The sequence below is a fragment of the Cnephaeus nilssonii genome, assembly GCF_951640355.1.
Source record: "Cnephaeus nilssonii genome assembly, chromosome: 5".
Lineage (NCBI taxonomy): Eukaryota > Metazoa > Chordata > Mammalia > Chiroptera > Vespertilionidae > Cnephaeus > Cnephaeus nilssonii.
The window spans coordinates 61,457,639-61,478,496 of NC_137076.1; the positions used below are offsets into that span (position 1 = coordinate 61,457,639).

At 37.8% G+C, this 20,858-nt stretch overlaps 1 protein-coding gene across 3 annotated transcripts in view; it reads left to right on the forward strand.

The window, feature by feature from the left end:
* The first annotated feature begins 5,729 nt into the window (after positions 1 to 5,729).
* Positions 5,730 to 20,858, forward strand: part of SLC7A11 (solute carrier family 7 member 11) — a 113,580-nt gene continuing 98,451 nt past the window's right edge. For all 3 annotated transcript variants that reach the window (XM_079771715.1, XM_079771717.1, XM_079771716.1), the window contains exons 1-3: positions 5,730 to 6,298; positions 9,209 to 9,335; positions 12,385 to 12,500. In XM_079771715.1, coding sequence (XP_079627841.1) covers positions 6,022 to 6,298; positions 9,209 to 9,335; positions 12,385 to 12,500 — 520 coding nt within the window. In that variant the 5' untranslated portion in view covers positions 5,730 to 6,021. The remainder of the gene's footprint in view (positions 6,299 to 9,208; positions 9,336 to 12,384; positions 12,501 to 20,858) is intronic.

Consider the following 20,858-nt stretch of genomic DNA (forward strand, 5'->3'; position numbering starts at 1 on the left):
CAGCTTTGCGTGGTGTGTGAACTGGTTTGCTGAGCCCCAGACAGTAGCTGTCCCCTGTGGTGATGTGGCAGTACCCGTGCTTCTCCTAGGCAGGCCTCGCAGCTCAAGGTGCTGTCATAATACTTCTCCCCAGGGCCTGTCTTCTCACTCCTTCACCTTTCCCCAAGGAGCATGTTGTTTTCTCTGGTTTAAAAAGTTACAATAGTAAACCTTAAAGTTTGTTTTTTTTGTAATACAAATTTAACAGTCAAACAGCTGGTGTAGGTTTGTTGCATCATCTGTTTTCAACCAGATTCACACAGCTGGAGGGTGTTCAAAAGTAGCAGCATTCGCCCTGTTTTGGGGTCCAAGAAGAGGGGTGATGGGTGAAGGATCTGAACTGTGGCAAGTAGCCTGTGCTACAGACTTAGAGGTGGATACTTGAGGTTTCTGGTGAAATCTGCACATCTGTGTTTTTATATCTGTTCCTTATCCAGCAGTCCCCACCCTGTACACTTGTTCTGTGGTTTCGGTCTCTTGTTTTATTGCACACAAGTAATAACTACTGGGTAACCATAACCAGGTGCGAATGTGTTGAGATTTTTGCTGTGTTGAGTACGACAGGAATATTCTGGAAGAACACATACTGATATAAAAGATATACTGGCATAAATGAAATGCAGACTTGAGGTTGACTCCCAAGAGCTGACAGATTTGGTACGTGTGAGTGTGAGTGTGTGGTAAGCTTTTCATCCCTGCAAAGATGCAGTGTTCTTAGCCTTAGTGGAAAACCTTGGCTTAGTGGTTCAGCCTAGTGTGGCATCTTAAAGAACAAAGCAGTATGTTGCTGGTTATTACTAGAGCAGTGCTAGCTTTGTCCGTCTATATAAAGAAACGGGCTTAGCCATAGAGGGTAAAACTATCTGGTTATCCCATATATTAACACAAACTGGGTCTTGGATACACAGTTGCATTTAATGCTTAATGATCCTTTACACTCTACAGTTGAGGTGCCTTTTGTCAAATCTTTGTCCTCATTTGAGGGGTTTTTGTAGTTGTTTTTTTTTTTTTGTGTGTGTGTGTGTGGGTATTTGCCTCATTCCAAGCCTGTGCTTTGCAGGTAGACAGATTTGATTCAAAACTTTGTTCTAAGGTGTTTCTTATAGTGGAGTCATTGGTTTGGAGTAATAAATTATGCTTTCCCACTAAAAGGGGGAGGTGTTGGTAATCTACAAGACAAGGCAAATTGTTAGAAGAATTCCTTGTTTGGAATATTTAGCTTGTGTTTGGTTGCTGTTTCCTGAAAATAACTTGGAGATGCTCTGACTTGTTCCATCTACTGCTTTGATTCCTTGGATTCCAATCATTCTCTCCCTTTAAGAAAAAACAAGTCATTGTTACAGAGGTCTCTGTATTTTACAGCTGCCCCTTTTCCCTGAAATAAAACAATAAAAACCAAAAACAAACAAAAAAGATGCAACAACTAACATTCCCAGCAGCAGAATATAGGCGTTCTAGTTGCTCCACATTTTTACCATTCCTGATCTTGTCAGTCTTTCTCAAGTGAGCCCCAGTGATGTTGGGAATTAATACCCCATAGTCATTTTAATGTTAATTGGCTATTAATATTTCTTTTCCACGTCCAGTGCGGCTAGAGAGTGGTCGGGATCCTGAGTAGGGGCTGCTGGGGATTGAGAAAATAAAAGAAAGAGACAGATACAGAAATAGAAGGAAAAAGCTGGGGCTGGGTGGGACAGCTGTCCTCTGATGGAGAAACAGTGACCTAGAGCCAATATAGCCCGGTTTATTTTATACAGAAAAATACCAGGAAGTTTTACTAAAGCCCAAGACAAAGGAGATTATGTGCATTCTTGTCTTCTTTGTATTGTCACTTCTGGGTGGGCCCAGATTATTTTGTTTGTTCCTAGTGCTTGGCTGGATTTAGATAATGAAACCCACCCCCTGGCGCCTGGAGTTGAAGGTCAGGCGGACAACACTCCTGCCTCTGGCAAGGTGTGTTTCCAGGACGTGGCTCTGACAAGGCCACTGGATTCAGCTGACAATAATTAAAGAAATGCCCATGTGCCTTCCCAGGCGCTCTCTACAATTGGCCTCATGACTCATACTATTGAGCAGTTTTTTACAAATGTATTGGCCACTTTATCACATGTCTGATAAAATGTATGGCCCATTAAGCTGTCTTTTTCCTTTTGATTTGTAGGAATTTATTTATTCTGGATATGAGATCTTTGCCAGTTGCAAATACCTTCTCCCATTTCATGGTTTACTTTGACAGTCCCTTAATCATGTTTTTTGATTAAATGAAATTATTCTTTTCTCCTTTTAAATATGATTTTTATAAATGTTAGAGAGAAAGGGAGGGAGAGAGAGAGAGAAAGATACATATATAGAGAGAAACTTCGATGTGAGAGAGAAACATCGATCGGTTGCCTCCCATATGCACTCCCACCAGGAATCAAACCTGCAACCTGGGTATGTTCCCTGACCAGGATTTGAACTTTCGACCTTTCAGTGCACAGATGACACTCAATCAACTGAACCACACCAGCCAGGGCTGAATTTCTTAATTTTAATATATTCTAATGTATCATCTTTTATGGTTAGTAATTTGTATGTCCCTTTTAAGAAATCCCTACTTACACCAAGTTGAGAATTATATCCTCTTTTCTTCTAGATCAGCACTGTCCATAAAAACATAATGTGAGCCACAAATTTGAACCACATATAGAATTTTAATTTTTAAGTAGCCACATTAAAGAACAAAACAAAACTGGTGGAATTAATATAAATAATATAATTATAAGAAGATATTTTTTCTTCATTCTTTAAAACTAAGATTTCAAATTCCAGTGGATATTTTACACTTACAGCACATCCCATTTTGAACTAGCCACATTTCAAGTGCCTGTAACCACATGTGTCGAATGGCTGTCATGTATCATATCAACCCCGTTTAGGAGCTTTAAATGACATACCATTTCCACTGAACCTTGCCATCCATGTGTAACTGTTCTGTGTGTGTGTGGCACGAGGTAGCATACCTAGCAAGGAAAGGAGGTAGCTTATAGAAATAAAAGATCTTCAGGACCCACAGCCAATCTGGGTCCCTTAGGAACTAAAACAGGGCTCCGAGATGCTGGCACATTCTAAGTTTCTCATCTCTGCATAGTCTCAATTTATTTCATGGGCATTTTTTCAACATGACAGAGGACAAGGCACCTAGTTGTTCTGGTCACATCTCCACAACTTCCAACAGATGAGAAAAGATAAATCTAATTCTGTTTAGAAAGAGCCCAGCTCAGGTCACATTCCTGTACCCCACTGCCGGGGAGATGATTATTTTTGCCCAGGTCATTATGTGCCCATATTTATAATCTTGGGACAGAAATAATTTACCACAAAGGGGAAGCTACCGAAGTATATCATGTCTGTTTCTTCCATGAGACATGTTTAGGGAACTGAGGCTATTCCTTGTGCACCGTAAGCACTAAATAAATATTTGTAAATAGTAGAATAGTCTCCTAACTTGACAGGAGGGTTTAAAAGAAGGCCTAAAGCAGGAGGAGGAATATAAATGCATTTGTTTGGAACTCATTTCTGTGATACACGCATAGTTTATATGTTTAGAACTGTTGACTATTAGGGTTTGTTAACACCAAAAGTAACAGCATTTTCTTTGTAATCTACATTTTCTTGCCAATATCTAGGTATTAGAAGAAGTATACTGGTGTCTTTGGTAACTATGTGCCACTTTATAGAATTTTTTAGTGTGACCCTGTCTTATCCAAAAGTACAATCCTTCTGGCAATTAGTCTAACTTTAGTGATTTTTCTTCATTAATTTTTTTTTAAAAAATAGTGCAAAGAAGGAGAATGTTCTTTTATATTGAAAGAACTTTTTTTCCCCTTCTTTAGAATTTATCTAACTTTCTCTCTGAGTGAGGTCTTGGTCTCAATTTATTAGTTCAGTCATTTAGCACAAAATGTAAAATTACAGTGTGCTCTGTGCTAGTTGGAGCCAGAACGCTGTTCCCTGGGATGCTGAATGTTCTACTTTTAACTCATATGTCTTCAGAGTGAATATGTTCCCCCTTTGGGGAGACAAAGGCCTCCTCTCTCCATTATGTTCATTCATCAGGAGAATTGTGTGAGTGGAAGGACTTGGAGGAGGAAAAATAGAAGAAGAATCTTTCCTTAGTTTTCTTCTTTTAGGAACTTCCAACAAGATTGAATGAGAAAAACTACCTTTTTTTTTTTTTTAACATAACATCTGGCTGAAAATATTTATTTTGGCTGTAGAAAAACCCTGATTTGGTCTACCCAAAGCAGATTATGTAGGGTCAGGTAGACAATATAAAAGTGAATGATGTAGCCTCAATTATTTGGATGGTAGAGTATTTATTGATGTGGTATAATTTTCTCAGGTGCCAACAGAACAAAATAGTTCTTACCTTCTGCACACTGTCCTCCTAGTGGCTGTTTCTTTCTTATGTCATCCCAAACCTCTCCCCACCCCATCTGTTGTTTTTGTTCAGACATTCCGAAGCATATTTAATAGTGTGCATAACTGTAGCTTCAGGGTAATGTTAATGTGCAATTCTCATGGAATCCGAAACCACCTAAACCACAAACGTGATATCTGGGATTTCTTTTCTTTTTGGTATTTGTTTTATGGACCCAATTAAGAAAGTTAGTAGGGTTTTAAAATGTTTTGCTTTTCTTACTGTTTCAAGGCAAACAATTTAATCTTAGCTTATGTTCTTCATTCATTTTAAATTTATAATCATAATATAACAGTAGTTCATACACTTTAGAAAAAAACTTTATACTTGATGTCATTACCTTCCAAACTATTATTCTGTGTGTCCCTTTTAAAGCTTTTACTATATGCATGTTTTTATGCCATTGTAATTATTACTCAATTTTTAAATTAGTGTTTTTTAGTAATTCAATGGATTAACATGCAAATGAAGACTATATACCTTTTATTTAGTTTAGGTGATCACCTAGGATTAATGAGAATCAGAAAATGACAATTTTCTAGAATCATTGGGATTTTAAAACTTGTCACACTAAGATGGTAATTTTAAATACTGGCTTATTATTGGCAGTAAGAATTTTTATCTTTTAGTGTTGAGTAAGGCTCATAATTGTTATGTGCATGACAGCGGCCATACAGACTCTTTCTAACTTTGTAAATATTAGATTTGATTGTGTTGCTAGGAAACCTCCCCCAAAATAAATAAATAAAATACGCAGGAAACAGATTATAAAATCTAAATTTTGTTTCGTAAACAGTGCATTCTGGGTTTCATTCTATTATCAAAACAGTTGCTTGTAACAGAAAAAGGGAACTCCACAATACTGGGATCATTTCCTGTTTCATTTCATACTTTCTTTCTTGAGTTAAGAGTTTTTGTCCCTCCCTAGGCGTTGCTTTAAATCTCTGGGAAGGTCTGTTACGCATTTACTACTCCTGGATTGGTTAAGATCCCTTTTAAGTGTGTGTGCTTTGCTTTGTTCTCTGAAAAGCTTAGGTCATTTGAGCAACATCCTGCTACTGTTAAAAAAAAAAAAAAAAAAAGAGCTGAGTCATGCTGGAGCCTTCTCATGTGGCTGATGCAAACCTGGAGAATTTGCATCATCATTTAGCTGGAGTAAGTTGGTGTGACAGGCAGGAGCTTAAATACCAGCCCATGAGGAAGCTGAGCTGGTCTTAATGATAAGGCAGCGGAGGCGGCCACAGCACAGAGGTAGTCGGAGGAGGTGGAGGAGCAGGAGCCCCAAGAACTCTCAGGTGTTCCTGAGGAGTAATTAAATAGCTGTGAAGGAGAAAATACACCTCTGAGTTTTTACCTGTGAACACAGTAGCACTGAGAGACAGTCTGGGAACAAGGAGGAAGAGATTGGTTACTCACACCAAGAGACACCAAAGTTGAAATTTTCACGTTTTTACTTTTTTTTTTTTTTTCCTTCTTTTTTCCCCTCCTCTGTTTCCTTTTTCCCTCGGTGTGTCACTACAATGACCAGAAAGCCTGTTGTGGCCACCATCCCCAATGGAGGTTACCTGCAGGGGACTGTTAAAGGGAGTCTGCCTTCCCCGGGGGGCAAGGAGCCCCCTGGGCAGGAGACAGTGATGCTGAAGAAGAAAATCACTTTGCTGAGGGGCATCTCCATCATCATTGGCACCATCATTGGATCGGGAATCTTCATCTCTCCTAAGGGCGTGCTCCAGAACACGGGCAGTGTGGGCATGTCTCTGATTGTCTGGACCGCCTGTGGCGTCCTGTCACTATTTGGTGAGTGCAGCTTCTTCTCAGGGGGTGCGTCTGTGGAGCTGGGCAGTTCTCTCTCTGGGAAAGCGAAGGGTCATGTTTAAGCAGTGAATGAAATGGCCAAGGCTGTCCTCCCAATTTTCTGATTTCTGTTTAGATATGCGGACTACGCAAACGCAGTGTCCACTGTTGACAGGATCCTGAATTCCTTCAAATCTATTCCTGCAGGCTGTGTTCCCTTTTCCTAAGACAGTTTCCTGACTTTTCCCCGGGAGGACCAAAGCAAAGGCTAACTTTGATGACCCAGTGCAATCTATGCGAGCTTTCTGTCCCGGGCAGCTGTGCTTGGCTATGTGTGTCTGGGGCGTCTCAGCAGCTGGCACGCTGAATGAAACACCTGTGAAGTGAAAGCTGGCGTGGCCTATTTAGACACGGAACTGAGTGTTCAGCAGAAGTTTTACTGACTTTTTTTTTTTTTTTTGCAAAACAAATGGGTGGCAGTCTTTTCCTTTTAAATTTTTTAACTTCATGTGCTTGTCAATTCCTAGGATTCTTTCAAAAGTCCTTGATATGGAAAGATGTGTAATGGCACATGACTCAATCACTATTATGAGTGGATGTATTGCAAGGGTCTGAGCATACTACAGATTTTTTTTTTACCTTTCATCTCTCACCTATAAATTTTTGCAATATAAATTGTGAAACTGGAATTGGGCATTCGTTTGCTGGGCTTGCTCAGATCTGTTTTCTTCATTTATAGTCCCCTTGGTCTCTAGAGACGCAGACCATTTGTCCACCTGTTCACTGAATGGAACTGCTAGGAGAAATATGATTATTAATTTTCCTTTGAGATCAAGATTTCTTCTATCGATTTGACAGTTAATAGTAAAGAAGTAATAAATGTCCCCTCATGAGGTGAACAAATTACTAGAAAGCTTACATGAGTTAGTTGTAAAGGTGACAAAAACTGGTGAATGGTTCAAAAAAATAAGTTTCTTTTTTGCTGTGGGGTAAATGTTTAAGATATATTTGCTTTTCTTGGCAAATTGTGTGTTTTGATTTCAAAAGACACTACTCTGTAAAGGTTCTAACTCTGTTATAACTCTAGGACCAAAGAATCTATATATCTGGTTTACAATTCTTTTTTAAAGCCAGGGTCAATACATGGATTTTTATATCCTGTTTTGAACTTTTTTCATGAGCTTGAGAATTTTAAATGAAAATCTCATCCCCCCAGAACTCAATTTAAACTTAAGGTAACCATCCTGGAGTTTCTGCAAAGCATGCACAGGTCTAGGTATTGGTTCCCTGACAATAAATACTGAGGTACTTAAGACTCTTTCCAATATCTTTTTATATTGAATGCTTTTCTGCACAGCCTATCCACATGGTGAGTGGTTTCCAACAAGAGTGTAAATTGCAGATCGTTATAATTAATTATAAACAGGCAAACTCTGTCAGTGATTCCCAACTATCAATCTGCGGACTAGTTACTCTAGAATAACCTGTGCAAATTTTAAAGTAATAGATTATCTTGGGTTCTTTTATTGGTTAGAGTATGGGTCTTGGGTATGGCCCTAGAAACTGGTTTTTTGTTTGTACTTAAATAGAAAATTCTTCCTGGGTGAGTCTGATAAAATGCTAGACTCAGGAATAGGGTAAGTGATACTAAGATTTCACTGAGTATCCAAATTCTATTCATGTTGGACAGTTGTACCTAAACTCTTGCTGACTAGTGATAATTTCCCATACTTTTAGCCTCTGAAGTAGCTCAAGCAAAAAAATGAGTGTTACATTGAGTACTTAGCAGTATGGTAGAACTTTTTACATGATAACAAGATATATTTTTCATTTTCTTGATAAGTAATTGTGCAAATTAATGGATATAGCTGCTTTTCAAGAGGTACTTATTCCAAGTGTGAGGCCCAGTAATGTCCTTGGCACCTATTATCTCATTGATATACAAAACATGAAACTGAAATTTTGGGAGGTTACATTACTTAAGTCCATGTGAATTGTATTGCTAAATGTTAAAATTTGGTTCACAATGAATTTTATCAAATGTAATAAATATAACATATAGCATCTCTTTTTTAAAAGCATATTGTTTCAACCACCCAGAAGTATATACTTTTAAAACATCCAGGAAAATGTTCTCCAGAAATAGAATATCTGAATTAAATTCATTTTGTTGCACGCAAAACATATCCTACAAAATAATTAAAGCTTTTCAAGACCTAGAATTCATACTTTTCTGAAAAACAGATAAATCTTCTTTTATTATTTACTGATAAGAAAGAGAAAGAGAGAGAGAGAGAGAGAGAGAGAGAGAGAGAGAGAGAGAGAGAGAGAAATTGTTGTTCCATTTATTTATGCATTCATTGGTTGATTCTTGTTTGTTCCTTGACCTTGGATCAAACTCACTACCTTGGCATATCGGGGTGATGTTCTAACCTACTGAGCTGCTGGGCCCGGGCTAGATAAATCTTCTTTATTTTGATATAGCACAGAAATAATTATTAAAAGGATTTTCAATAGCATGAGGTCAGTTTGGGATAATATCTTAGTGTGAAGTTATATTCTAAAAATAGGTTACTATTATTGGCATCTATCTCTTCTTTTTCCCTTGTTCCCAGGTTTGTGATTCAAAATTCTTAATAATATGATATTGTTTTAGAAGTTTGTCTTTACCATTTCAAGTAAATTTACACTGTTCGAACAGAATGAACAAGATGTCAAATTTAAGGAAGTTACAAGAAAAATTTGGTGGCTCTTTAGCAATTAGATGACCGTTATTTGTTTTGAAATAGGATGTCATTTATACCAAAGGATGTAATAATATTCCATGCAATATAAACATTGTTGTTTTAACTGTACTGCAGAATGACTTGGTGATATTTATCTTTGTACCTGTTTATTATAAATATTTCACAGGAGCCATGTCCTATGCTGAATTGGGAACAAGTATAAAGAAATCTGGTGGTCATTACACATATATTCTGGAAGTCTTTGGCCCATTACCAGCTTTTGTACGAGTTTGGGTGGAACTGCTCATAATCCGGTAAGTGCATAAGTAGGAAAAAAAAATTAAGGAAAAATAAACCTATTCATTACACCCTTCTTTGAATTACCATGATTATTTTAAACTAATTAAAACATGCATGCCATGTGACTATGCTGTAAATATGTCTACTTCAGGACACAAAGTCTTTGATGAAATACCTTTCTCAATTAATGTTTTAAATGCAGTTTTGCCACAGGCAGTAGTTTGCCAACCATGCCATACTTTTTAGCAGCTACTTTTCTCTAATCTTCAATTATTCCTTATGACATTTTAGGAAAGATGTTAACCTGAAAGGACATGAAACATCAAACTCCACCTGGATAGCCCTAGTCAGTTTGGCTCAGTGGATAGAGCGTTAGCCCACAGACTGAAGGGTCCTGGGTTCGATTCTAGTCAAGGTCACATACCCCAGTTGCAGTCGCAATCCTGGTTGGGGCCCTCTAGGAGGCAACAAATTGATGTGACCTTTCTCACATCGATATATCTCTTTCTATGTGTCTCCCTTCTCTTCCAATCTCTCTAACAATCAATGGAAAAATATCCTCAGGTGAGGATTAACAAAAAAATCCAGCTTGATAAATCACACCTTTTGACAGGCCAGACAAAATGGAGCCCTAGGCTAGAAACTGGACTTGTCATTCTTGTGGATTATACCACTAAGACATTTCACTTTCCTCAGTTTTTGTGACTAGGAACGTTCTGTGCTTCTTCACAACTTAGTGTGTCACCAAGTTTAATGCTTTACAAAGAAATAAGACTGTACTTGACATAAATGACTCACATCCTCACGTTAAACAAATCAGTAGCCTACAGTTGCGAAAATCTTTTTTGATTTTACTCTTGTAGCAATGTGTTCCTCTTCCTGAGACTCTTGGTTTAGAATCAAGCCCAGTTGTGCTAAGTCACTCTGACTAGAAAGTTCCTTACAACTTCATGGGAAACTTATGATGTCATTTAAAGTATCCCAATTCCTTAAGTTTAATTGCTTTCAGAAAACATGACCTGCACATTCTGATCACAGAGTTTAACAGAAATAACTAGGAAAACTTGTTCTTCCTGTAAACTTACCAGTAATACACACCTGAGAGCTCATGAGCTATTATCTTATCTAAATGGCAAAGACAGCACTGATTTATAAGCATTGATTTAACACTGATCTTGATTTTTATAGTCCTAGGAGTCTCTTTTTAAACAAAGATCTTCAGAGTGGAATTTACTTCTTTGATAAGTCTGTTCTCATTTTAAACAATTCTACATCATTTTTTCTAAAATCTGAGATTTTCCCAGAATGTGCCTTCCACTCTTTTCTGATGATCCAAATCTTACTCCTCAAAGGTCAACTTAAATTCCGTCTTTTTCGTAGTTAATTTCCTGTTCACCCTAGTTGACGGTCTTTCTTCTCTAATTCTTGTGAAACATGCAGTCTCTGCTTTTCCTTTGACATTGAACTTACTAGTACTTAATATTTTAGAAGTCTGTGTTCTGGTTCCCTGTTAAAATTGCCTGTAATTATCTATAAAATATAGGTTTAAAGGAAAGAAATATCACACATCAGTACAAAGCAGGGGCCATTAGATTGAATTCACACATTCATTATACTATATTCAATATTTATTGAGTTTCTATTACATGATAGACATTATTCTGAACACGGGGGATAAAATAGTGATTAAGATGGGCACAGTTTTATACGCATGGAGCTCAGGGTCAGTGAGGGAAATAGTTATCAATCAAGAAATCACATAAGTGAATGTAAAGTTGCTACTATGATAAGCACTGTGAAAAGGAAGCCAAGGGGTTCACTAAGAGAGTATACCAGGGAGATCTCACATAATCAGAGGTTTGGAGGAAGATTGAACTAGATCTGAGGTATGAAAAGCTGTCAAAGAGTTGCAGGGGCTCCAGGCAAAGGGTACGTGGATCCTTCTAGTGGGAAGAAGCAAACTGAAGAAAAAAGGGAACGTTTACTCTAGCTGGAGCCCGGAAATGAAGGATTTTTGCATATCCAGAGCATGCTTTGAACGCACTAAAATGACATGGTCAGATTTTAATTTACACATCAAAAGATTTATAAATGATGGAAAACAGGAAAAATAGTCCTGTTTTGGAGGAGGAAGGGGGTCTCCAGGAAAAGAAGGATGTCAAAGTTGTAGTGCTGTCTGGTACCAGCAGGCCACGGTTAGAACATATAGTGATGATTGGTTGTCTGACAGTCTAGGGACTAGGCGTGGGTGTTGGGCGACCACAGGAAAGAGGAGAAGCTGGAAGGGATTAGATAACCCCATGGCTTGTCTGTATATCCAAAGAATATATATATATATATATATATATATATATATATATATATATATTCTTTGGATATACAGTATAATTTTAAGACATGTATAATTTTATGAGAAATATTTGAAGAATTAAAAATGAAAAGGCTTGTTACCTATTTTGCTACATATTTCATTTTCTTATTTCACACAAATTTTCTCACTTGTGTAAAATTACAAGAGTATTTCTATCTTTCAGCTTATACTTTGAATCTAAATATTTGAATGGAATTATGGAATTAAGAATAATCATTGGCTCTTCAAATTTTTGTATGTACTGGAAAAATAATAATAGTGTCAAGGATATAGACATATATTTGCAAAAACACTTACTAATTTTTTATTGACTTTTGTGTTCATTTTCCTGACCATGTCCCATCCCATTAGATATGCACTGTTAACACATTTTTTCTGTGGCTTAGTGAGAAAGAAGACTGCTTTTGGTGAAGCTCAGCTCTGTCAGGATCTCAAATAATAAACTAGACTTTTAAGGGGAAAAGAGCCTTGCTCACAAAGAAATGGGACGTTTAAAAACTGTCCACCAAAGTTATTGACAAAATTTCATTTGAAATGTTAGTGACAACCTAATCAAATATGGAGTTCTGAAAATTATAGACTCTCATATTTAACATGTTCCATGTGCTGAATAAAAATACCTCATAGCAGAAAAAGTTTATTGAAGATGCTATTTTTTTTCCTGTAGTAACCTAAATATATATGTTTTCTAGCCCTGCAAGCACTGCTGTGATATCTCTGGCATTTGGACGCTACGTTCTGGAACCATTTTTTATTCATTGTGAAATTCCTGAACTTGCAGTTCAGCTCATTACGGCTGTGGGCTTAAGTGAGTATGATGGGTATGAATATGAAAAACAAAAACAAAAATGATTGGAGATAGTTTCTTCAGATTTTTTGCATGGTCGAACCTTCTTCCCACATCATGTTCTTTTTTTTGCTTATAGTTCCTTGCCAAATTTGTGTTGGAAAAGAATAGTATTTGGAGAGATACCTCATTATATTACATGTCAGTTTTCCATTGGCCCAATAGCCAGGATAGCTAATCATTTAGAAGGCAAAGAAAAACCATCTTGTTGGTAAAATAGAAATTGGATTACATGGAGGGTGGGGGAGGAAAACAATTACAGATGAAAACCAAATTATTATTATTTTTAAAATATATATTTTATTGATTTCAGAAAGGAAGGGAGAGGGAGAGAGAGATAGAAACATCAGTGATGAGAGAATCATTGATTGGCTGCCTCCTGCACATCCCACATTGGGGATAGAGCCCGCAACACGGTCATGTGCCCTGACTGGAAATTGAACCATGAACTCCTGATTCTTAGGTCAACATTCAGTCACTGAGCCATGCCAGCAGGGGGAAAATCCAATTATTTTATGGATTTTTAATATTAGAAATTCTCCTTCCTCAGTGATAAAACATGATGAATTATAACTCAAATTTCCTCATGGAGTGATGTGTATGTGTTGGGTGTGTATGTTGTGTTCATACATTTTATGGTGTTAGCAGCTGTCACTCTCAGTGTTATGAGTTTAACTGCCCATTGGTAATCACGATGAGTCTTCTTTCTATATTTGATTATTAGTAGCATTTCTCAGCTAAGAGTTTTCTTTACAATCTCCAAATTAGTAACTTGCTCATTTTTGTCAATGAGCACAGATAGTAGAAAATTTATAAAAACAAATAAAAAAGAGGATTTTGTACAAAATTACATAAGTGATATAAAAGCCAAGTATGACTAAGTTTTTAGAAGGGTGTAGCTTTCCAATCTTTGACTCTTACTAGAAACGATAACTTAATTCTAGATGCTAATTGAGTCAAACTATTTTAAGAATCAACATTTAATTATTTAAATTACTGAGAAATAGAAAGCTACACAGATATAACTGAATTACATACTCAGAATTTTTAGTTATGTGTAGCTCAGGTATTTCAATGGAACAATGAAGAGGATGAGGACGATGCACATTTGATAGCACAGAGGTGAGCGGTTAGTTATCCGGAAAGAGGAATTACACATAAAAATGTGGTAGTGGTTATAGCTCAGGCTTTGGAGGCCAGCAACCTGGAATTGAAACTTCATGTCACAATTTCTTAGTTTTGTGATTTGGGCCTAAATATTAAACCACTTAAGGCGTCAGTTTTATTTATTGGTAAAATACCTGTGAAAAGATTATTTATCTTGAATGGCTGTAGAAAGATGAAGCTATGTCAAATGTTGAAGACCTTTAGCAGAATTGCTCAGAGAAAATTCTTGATAAATCTGGTATTCCACTATGGGACACACTAAATGTTGTGTCCATTCTATTCTTGTCCCTGGATTGACTGAGGCAGAATCATACTGCAATTATTACATTTGAAAAGAGAAAGGTAGGGGTAGTGTTTTTGAGGGCTCTATAAATTGCCAATAGAAGTTACTAATTAAAAACCATAACCAGCAAACTTTGAATACATTCCATGTAAACATTTACAAATCCACAAATATTTCCCATTTTGTCCTGGAAGTAAGCTGGACAATGGTTAATACATTACTATTTTGGGAAGTCTAGGTGACTATTTTCATATTTACGCAAATTCTATTAAATAATTTTAAGGGAAAATTTGAATTTTAGGCAAGTTAATGGTAACCGTTCAAATCAAAATTTTAAAGCAATTATATGTAAGGATAACTAAGTATGTTATGGTTTGCAAAACTTCTTTATGTAGTAGAGATTGGTGACCGAATAGTTAACAGAGTCAGTAAATCTTGGATGAAGCTAGACATTCCCTTTTATTTCTGCTATTAGTTATAACATTAGTTTACAAATTCTGATGTTCTTTTGTAAGCTTGAAATTTTGAGGAAATGTGTTCCTATAATAAGAAGCACTAAAAGAGAGGAAAAAATCAAAACGGATATTCTTATGACTCAGTGGGAGGTAATGTAAGTCAGTGGCTAATTGGGAAAGTCAAACTCCCTTTGGGAAAAATTTAACTTTCATGGAGCAACAGGAACTGGAGATGGCAATAGAGAAGGAGAAATTCACCCGGGGGCAAATTTCTCACAGTCTGCATTATTCAAAGTTAAGATAGGTGACTTTCTGCCTGCTAGGGGTGGGGTGGAAGGTTAGTGAGAGGTAGATAGTAGAGTTTAATTGTATGAACTGCTTCTTATATTCCCTGGGGGAGGAAATCATTTGTGGTAGTTCAATATAGAAGAGCAAACCTGAAGGGTTGTGTTATAATCCATTCACAGAAAAAAATGAATTTCAAGTTTTTTGAAATGTTAGCCAACCATTTAAGAAATGAGAGTGGGGTGAGGATGGAGAGTTACTAAATGCTAATTTACTCCTCATCCCCCTTTAAAAAGTACAGAGGTCCCTGACTTACAGTGGTTCGACTTATGATTTTTATTTTTTAAAATATATTTTTATTGATTTCAGAGAGGTGGGGAGAGGGATAGAGAGATAGAAATATCAATGATGAGAGAGAATCATTGATAGGCTGCCTCCTGCATGTTCCCAACCAGGGATTGAGCCCACAACCCGGGCATGTGCCCTTGACCTGAATCGAACCTGGGACCCTTCAGTCTACAAGCCAGTGCTCTATCCACGGAGCTAAACCGGCCAGGGAGATTTATGGATTTTTAGACTTTATGATGATGTGTGTATGATTCACACTGTGGACGAAAGGGACCACATGCTGACCTGACAAGCTCAGGGGAGGCCTGCATGGCAGTCTTGCAAACTCAGAGACCTAAAGGAACCACAAAGGATGGTCTGAAATTAAACTTTAACTAAAAGCAGTTAATGGTGAGCAGTTACTTCCTAGGCCGGTATCTTCACTGACAAGGTCAACCTTTACTTTAACTAAGCCTATCTGTGTTTTTGCATCTATGATAACATACCCTTGAAATGTCTGGGTAACTTGTAACTTCCCTTTTTCTGGAGCCCCTGGGGCACAATCCAATGTGCTGGGCGACAGGACAGATACCACAAATTCCTTCATTATCATATTAATTGTTCATCCACCCACCTAAGTATGTGTCCATCATTTTACTTTTTATCATTTTACTTTTTATTCATTGAGGTTCTGCTTCCTGGCATATGTTGACAGTTTGGCTCAAATAAACTCACAAAAATTCTTTACAGGTTTCAATGTTTTTTTTACATTAACATTACTCAGTAGAACCCATACTTCAAATTTTTATTTTAATAATTTATTACTATATTCTGAGCATATTTAAGGTAGGCTTGGCTAAGCTATGATGTTCAGAAAGTTGGGTATATTAAATGTATTTTCCACTTAGAATATTTTCATCTCACAAAGGATTTATCTGGATGTAACCCTATGGTAAATACAGGAGCATCTGGGCTCTACTTCATTTCTGTCAAATTAATAAGGATGAGAAGCTGTGTTTGTTCAAAGCCCTCTCCATTGGGGTAAACATATGAGTCACATGGAAGTGTAACTGGGAAATCTTATATTCATGTTTGGCATTCCCCTCTATCCCAATACTGACATTATTCCCTTTAACTTTGGTAGAACCCCATGAATTTTCACTCTTTTTGTAGTTTCAAGAAGCATTGGTAATGTTAACGTAAAAAAAAACAAACACAAAAAAATTTGAAACCTGTAAAGAATTTTTGTGAGTTTATTTGAGCCAAACTGTGGACATATTCTGGGAAGCAGAACCTCAATGAATTGAAATAATGCTCCTGAGAATGGTGGGTTACATCTGTATTTATACATTACAATTAAAGGAAAGGGATATAGGTGGGTTACATGAAATCCATTGGTGATAGACTAGAGAGGCAGGAGAAAGCAAAGTGGGGAAACCCCTGGGATTGGATAAAAAGTAAAATGATGGACACATACTTAGATGGGTGCAGGAACAATTAACATGATAATGAAGGAATTTGTGGTATCTGTCCTGTAGCCCAGCATATTAGGTTGTGCCCCAGGGGCTCCAGAAAAAGGGAAGTTACAAGTTACCCAGACATTTCAAGGGTATGTTATCATAGATGCAAAAAGACAGATAGGCTCAGTTAAGGGAAAAGTTGACCTTGTCAGTAAAGATACCGGCCTAGGAAGTAACTTCCCACCATAACTGCTTTTAGTTGAAGTTTAATTTCAGGCCATCTTTTGTGGTTCCTTTAGGTCTCTGAGTTTGCAAGACTGCCATGCAGGCCTCCCCTGAGCTTGTGAGGTCAGCATATGGCCCCTTTCATCCACAATATGCATACGTTGAATATTTAAAATGATATTTTGTCTGTTGTTCTGCTCTCATGAAACTAAACCCTAAATAAGCACACACTCTAAAGGAAGAATAATAGAATAAAAATAGTTTTTCAAAATGTGAGATCTACTCCCAGATCCAACCCTAACAACCTCTGTGAGTTTGAGTTTATGTAGGTGAGTAGATAGCCCTGCTCAGCTCTCATACCTGTGAGAATTATTAGGGGAAGCAAACACATTAAAAATAACATGTGATTGCATTGTAAGAAAAAATTAGCCAGTTCTACAAACGCATTACTGTATTTTCTTTTTTAAAACTGTATTTTCCTGGCATCAGTAACTTACATGAAAGAAAATCTAGGACCAGTTCTGTGCTAGCATTTCAAATATAGCACGTGGAGTGAATTTGCTTCATCTTCTGAAGTCTGGCTATACTTATTCCTTTCCTACCATAACTCAATTACCAAGACAGACAAGTCTTAGGTAGATATTCATAGTATTTAAATACACAAGTACTGCAGACAACAACCATTTATTCAGGAGGATAGCAATACAGTGTGTCCCTGAAGTGTCCTGAAATCCCAGCCAAGACAAACATGAACTTTAGCAGAGAGGGGGAGTCCTCAGGAGTTTGGAAGAACCAGGTGTTCTAGTGAGATCATATATGTCTTTGAGCTACTTCCTCCTTGTTACCTAGGAACTAGTGGCAAAAGTGAGGACTCTAAAGGCAGCCTACCTTGGCTCCAATCCTATCTTCACACGTACCTATGTGAACATAGACATGTTCATTAATGTCCTGAGTCCCATCGGAAAAATAAGGCCAGTGATGGTAACCACATCATAGAGAGGCAAAGATTAAATAACATATCCATGTAAAGTCTTTGCACTGTGTCTGCCATGTCATAATAGTTTACACTTGTTGCCAGCCTACAGCGGTTTCTTTGCCTGCACACGTCAAGGCCCGATAAGACACCAACAGGAGTTTGTAGCAAAGTAAGGGTTTATTTTTAGGAAGTGGCCTACGCCTGGAGACGGGCAAGCTAATGCTCAAAGACATGGCTTCCAGGGCGTGGGTTATATGGGGAAAGATCATTAATCACGGTGACTAAGGGAGTTCGCGTCATGGTCTCTACTGATTGGTCAGAGCTAGGGTAGGGGGTCATTAGTCAGTGCATCTGGTCCTGGTGTCAGCCATGGCATCTCTGTCTAGTTTTGCCACTTTGTTTTTCTGGACCTGCAGCTGAAACACAACTGAGGCTTAGCTGTTATCCCTTATTTGACTTGGACTGTAACTCTATCTCTGGGGTCAACAAACCGGAGGCTTTGTTCCTCAGGTTATTTGATGCTGATCAGAATTTCTTTGTCCTGAAGGCTTAACCACTGAGGGAGTGGCCCTGTAAGAGAGAAGGAGGCAGGTGAGCCAGGATGCCCAATGCGGCCAGTAAGAATCAAAAGCAAAGAAAGAAAGGAGAAAAGGTCATATTAAGAAATGAAGTTTCTACACAGTTACACATGATTTAATGCTTACAACTTGTTTTCCCAATAGTAAGTTCCCTAGATATAGACTCTGTTTATTTATTGCTACACATTTTCTCTGAAATTAGTGCATCCAGGAAATAAATGCTAACGAAGAGATAAAGGCAGTCCAGGCAGCTGTTAGGAAAACAATGACACAATCCATGTTAGCTCAACCATACAACATCCATACAGCATTCATATGTTTTACCAGGGTAACATGAAGCAGTCAGAAGTCCAATCCAGGGAAAACCCAATATATCCAGGCTCAGTAATCTTACTCTGCAAAAGCAAAGGCAGACTTGAATTACAGAAGTGCAGCAAGGCATACTTGCCATTCCAAGTCACAGACTCAGGCCTTAACATTCCCCTAAACATCCTCTTCAGATACAGTTCCCTTCATATATGTATTTCTTATCTCCAGGATTTGTACATATGGCTTTCCTGGCTGCATTTCAGGTCTTAGGAGACTGCATCATAAATAAGTGCCAAAAAACCCTAGGTCCCTGAATTTTCATTTTGGTAACATTTAGGATAAGCAACACAATAATAGTAACCATTATCATCATCATCATCATCATCATCATCATCATCCCAAATTTATATAAATAGTTCCTAATGTATGAAATTAGCAATTATTATTCAATGAAAGTAAAACTAGGACCAGAGAGCTTGCTCAGATTTCTTTGATTATTATATTGTGGGTAGTGTATCAAAAACAAAGTAGGTATTATTTGTCTCAGAGACTCAGTAAGCTCTTGCTCTACTGAATCCCAGATCCTTTTTCAATATCTATACTAATAAAAGGGTAATTAGACTGAACATCTTCCGGATGACCTTCCGGACAAAGCCAATTGTCTCTGCTGACGAAGAGACAATAAACACCAAGTAAAAATGAAAAACTTTTTTCATGAGACCTTATGAGTAAAAGCTGTACTGAAGCAAGGCTTTGTGAAAGAGATCCTAAAGCACGCAATCAACATTTTCTTAAAATTACAACTGGCCTCTTGCAGCTAGCAATGTTGGCGGGGCCAAGGCAGAGGATGTTAAAGGTGATCAGGCAGGCAGGGGAGAGCAGTTAGGGGGATCAGGCCGGCAGGCAGGTGAGCAGTTAGGAGCCAGAGGTCCTGAGGGGTCCCATATTGGAGAGAGTACAGGCCGAGCTGAGGGGACCCCCTTCCCGTGCATGAATTTCATGCACCGGGCCTCTAGTTGTTGGATAAGCAGCATCATAGACTTAAATTTCTCTGTAAGGGCACATGATGAAACAGCAGTTTCAGCCAAGTGAGAACCTTCACTGCACCTCTGTACCAGCCACCTTGTTCCTTGTTCAGCTGTATCCTTCAGGGTGGCAGAGGTACACCCCAGCTGTACCACATAATGAGTGCAATGTCTGGATGCTCAAGTAAAGCAGCATTTTGAGGAAACCTTTGAGAGAAATCAGTCTTAACCAGAATTTTTATTTCAGCTGTCTGAGAGCAAAGTGAGGTGAGATTATCAATTCGTAATATCAGTTTAATTTTGTCTTCCATTTTTCTAAGAAGACTTAACAAAATACAAAAGAAAATCCCAAATACTTTTTTTCTTTTTTAATAGGCACTGAATACTTACATTCTTTATGAAAATAACAAACCCTCTTCCTCTTCTCAAATATATAGATAGAGCTTCCAAAAATAAGAATGCCTCTTTCTCTTTCTTCTTTCTCCCCCGTCCCTCCCTCCCTCTCCTCTTCCCTTTCTTCCTTCCTCCTCTTTTCTTTTTCCTTTCCTCCCTCTCTCCCTCCTTCCCTCCCTCCCTCTCTCCCTCCCTCCCTCTCTTTCTCCCTCCCTCCCTACCTTTCTCCCTCCCTCCCTTCTTTCCTTCCCTTTTCCTTCCTTTTTTCCCTTTCTCCTTCTCCTTTTTCTCCCTTCCTCTCTATGCAACAGCTCTCTTCTACTGTGGAGTACTACCAGAAATAGTGTTTGGGGTTTTAGGAGTTCTGTTTAAAAGAAAACAGTGCTCTTTTGTTGGTGGTGGGAACATGAGTTCCATTTTCTTTCAGGCCAATGCTGAATCTCTTTAACTGAAAAAAATAATCCCCTTCATATGATGATTCATTTATCACAGAGTCATTTGCATAGAAACAGGAGAAGAAATCACTGGATGACAAAGATGAGAGCAGAGTTGCATTGTATTTTTTTTATATATATAAGTGCTTTATATTGGGGAGAGAAATAATTTTATTTTTTACCCTTTCTCTGATAAAATAATGCACTGTGCCATTAATGCTGTGTCTGTTTCTTCAAGTTTTAAGCTTCAAATGTAGATAAAAACTTCCCCTTAACCTCCCATGTAGCTTATTCCAGGCCCAGCCTTTCTGATCAACCTTCCTTTAAGCCTTTCTTCATTAGGAGACTCCTCTGTGGGGAATCTACGGAGCCCTTAGTTTTTCCATCTTTGAATTTTTTTCA